Genomic DNA, 2,249 nt, shown 5'->3' on the forward strand with positions numbered 1-2,249 from the left:
CATTGACTGACCAATTGACCAACCCATGGACTGACCCAATGACCCATGGACTGACCATTGACCAACCCATTGACTGACCAATTGACCAACCCATGGACTGACCCAATGACCCATGGACTGACCATTGACCAACCCATTGACTGACCAATTGACCAACCCATGGATTGACCCAATGACCCATGGACTGACCCATTGACCAACCCATTGACCAACCCATTGAGTGACCCATTGACCAACCCATTGACCGACCCATGGATTGACCCATTGACCAACCCATAGATTAACCATTGACCCAATGACCCATTGACTGACCCATTGACCAACCCATAGATTGACCATTGACCAACCCATTGACCAACCCATTGACCAACCCATTGACCGACCCACTACCCGCCCCACTGCCCGCCCCCTTCCCTACCCCACCGCCCCCCAGCGCGACCCCCCGGCGAGCCCCTCACCTGACGAGCCCCTCACCTGACGAGCATGGCGCGCACCTGGTCGGCCTCGGGGAACAGGTCCCAGACCTTCCCGTTCATCTTCTCGTTGACGACGTAGCGGTGGCAGCGCCGCCAGTCCCCCGTCTTCATGGCCTTGGACGCCGCCACCACGTGCTCCCGCATCGACTCCGGCGGGCCTGGGGGGGCACCGGGGGACGGTTGGGGGGCGGGGGGGACCGGTTGGGGGGCGGGGGAACCCGGTTGTGGGGTGAGGGACTGAGTTATGGGGTGAGGAACCAGTTATGGGGTGAGGAACCAGTTATGGAGGAGAAGGACCAAGTTAGGGGGTGAGGAAGTGAGTTATGGGGTGAGAAACCGAGTTAGGGGGTGAGGGACCGAGTTATGGGGTGAGGAACCAGTTATGGGGCTGGAGAACCCAGTTGTGGGGTGAGGGACCAAGTTATGGGGTGAAGGACCAAGTTATGAAGCTCATGGACCAAGTTATGGGGTGAGGAACCGCTTATGGGGCTGAAGAACCAAGTTATGGGGTGAGGAACCAGTTACGGAACTGATGGAGCAACTTATGGGGTGAGGAACCACTTATGGGGCTGAAAGACCAACTTATGGGGTGAGGAACCAGTTACGGATGAGAAGAAACCAAGTTATGGGGTGAGGAACTAAGTCATGGGGTGAGGAACCACTTATGGGGCCGAAGAACCCGGTTACGGGGCGAGGAACCAAGTTATGGGGCTGAAGGACCAAGTTATGGAGCTCATGGACCAAGTTATGGGGTGAGGAACCAGTTATGCATGAGAAGAACCAAGTTATGGGGTGAGGAACCAAGTTATGGGGTGAAGAACCACTTATGGAACTGAAAAACCAAGTTATGGGGTGAGGAACCACTTATGGGGCTGAAAGACCAACTTATGGGGTGAGGAACCAAGTTATGGGGCTGAAGAACCAGTTATGGATGAGAAGAACCACTTATGGGGCTGAAAGCCCAAGTTATGGGGTGAAGAACCAATTATGGGCTGAGGAACCAAGATATAGGGCTGAAGAACCACTTATGAGACTGAAAGACCAAGTTATGGGGTGAGGAACCAAGATATGGGATGAAGAACCACTTATGGAACTGAAAAACCGAGTTATGGGGTGAGGAACCAAATTATGGGGTGAAGAACCACTTATGGGACTGAAAGACCAACTTATGGGGTGAGGAACCAAGATACGGGGCTGAAGAACCAAGTTATGGGGTGAGGAACCAAATTATGGGGTGAAGAACCACTTAGGGGGCTGAAGGACCAAGTTATGGGGTGAGGAACCAGTTACGGAACTGATAGAGCAAGTTATGGGGTGAGGAACCAAGTTAGGGGATGAAGGCTCAAGTTACGGGTTGAGGAACCAAGTTTTGGGGTGAGAAACCAAGTTATGGAGCTCATGGACCAAGTTATGGGGTGAGGAACCAGTTACGGAACTGAAAAACCAAGTTATGGGCTGAAGAACCACTTATGGGGCTGAAAAACCAAGTTACGGGCTGAGGAACCAAGATATGGGGATGAAGAACCACTTATGGGGCTGAAGAACCATTTATGGGGCTGAAACACCAAGTTATGGGGTGAAGAACCAATTATGGGCTGAGGAACCAGTTACGGGCTGAAGCACCAAGTTATGAGTCTGAAGGACCAAGTTATGGGGTGAGGAACCACTTATAGGGCCGAAGCACCAACTCACGGGGCCGAAGCACCCCGTTACGGGGCCGAGGAACCGAAACCACGGATGAGAAGAAGAAGAAGAAGAAGAAGAAGAACCACC

General features: G+C 53.0%; 1 protein-coding gene across 1 annotated transcript in view; it reads right to left on the reverse strand.

The window, feature by feature from the left end:
* LOC108510223 (eukaryotic translation initiation factor 3 subunit C-like) overlaps positions 1-2,249 on the reverse strand; it is a 20,024-nt gene that overhangs the window by 15,086 nt on the left and 2,689 nt on the right. The window contains exon 11 of the mRNA XM_017839899.1: positions 475-719. Coding sequence (XP_017695388.1) covers positions 475-719 — 245 coding nt within the window. The remainder of the gene's footprint in view (positions 1-474; positions 720-2,249) is intronic.

Source organism: Lepidothrix coronata, unplaced genomic scaffold (genome assembly GCF_001604755.1).
Source record: "Lepidothrix coronata isolate B3197 unplaced genomic scaffold, Lepidothrix_coronata-1.0 Scaffold555, whole genome shotgun sequence".
NCBI classification, from domain to species: Eukaryota; Metazoa; Chordata; class Aves; order Passeriformes; family Pipridae; genus Lepidothrix; species Lepidothrix coronata.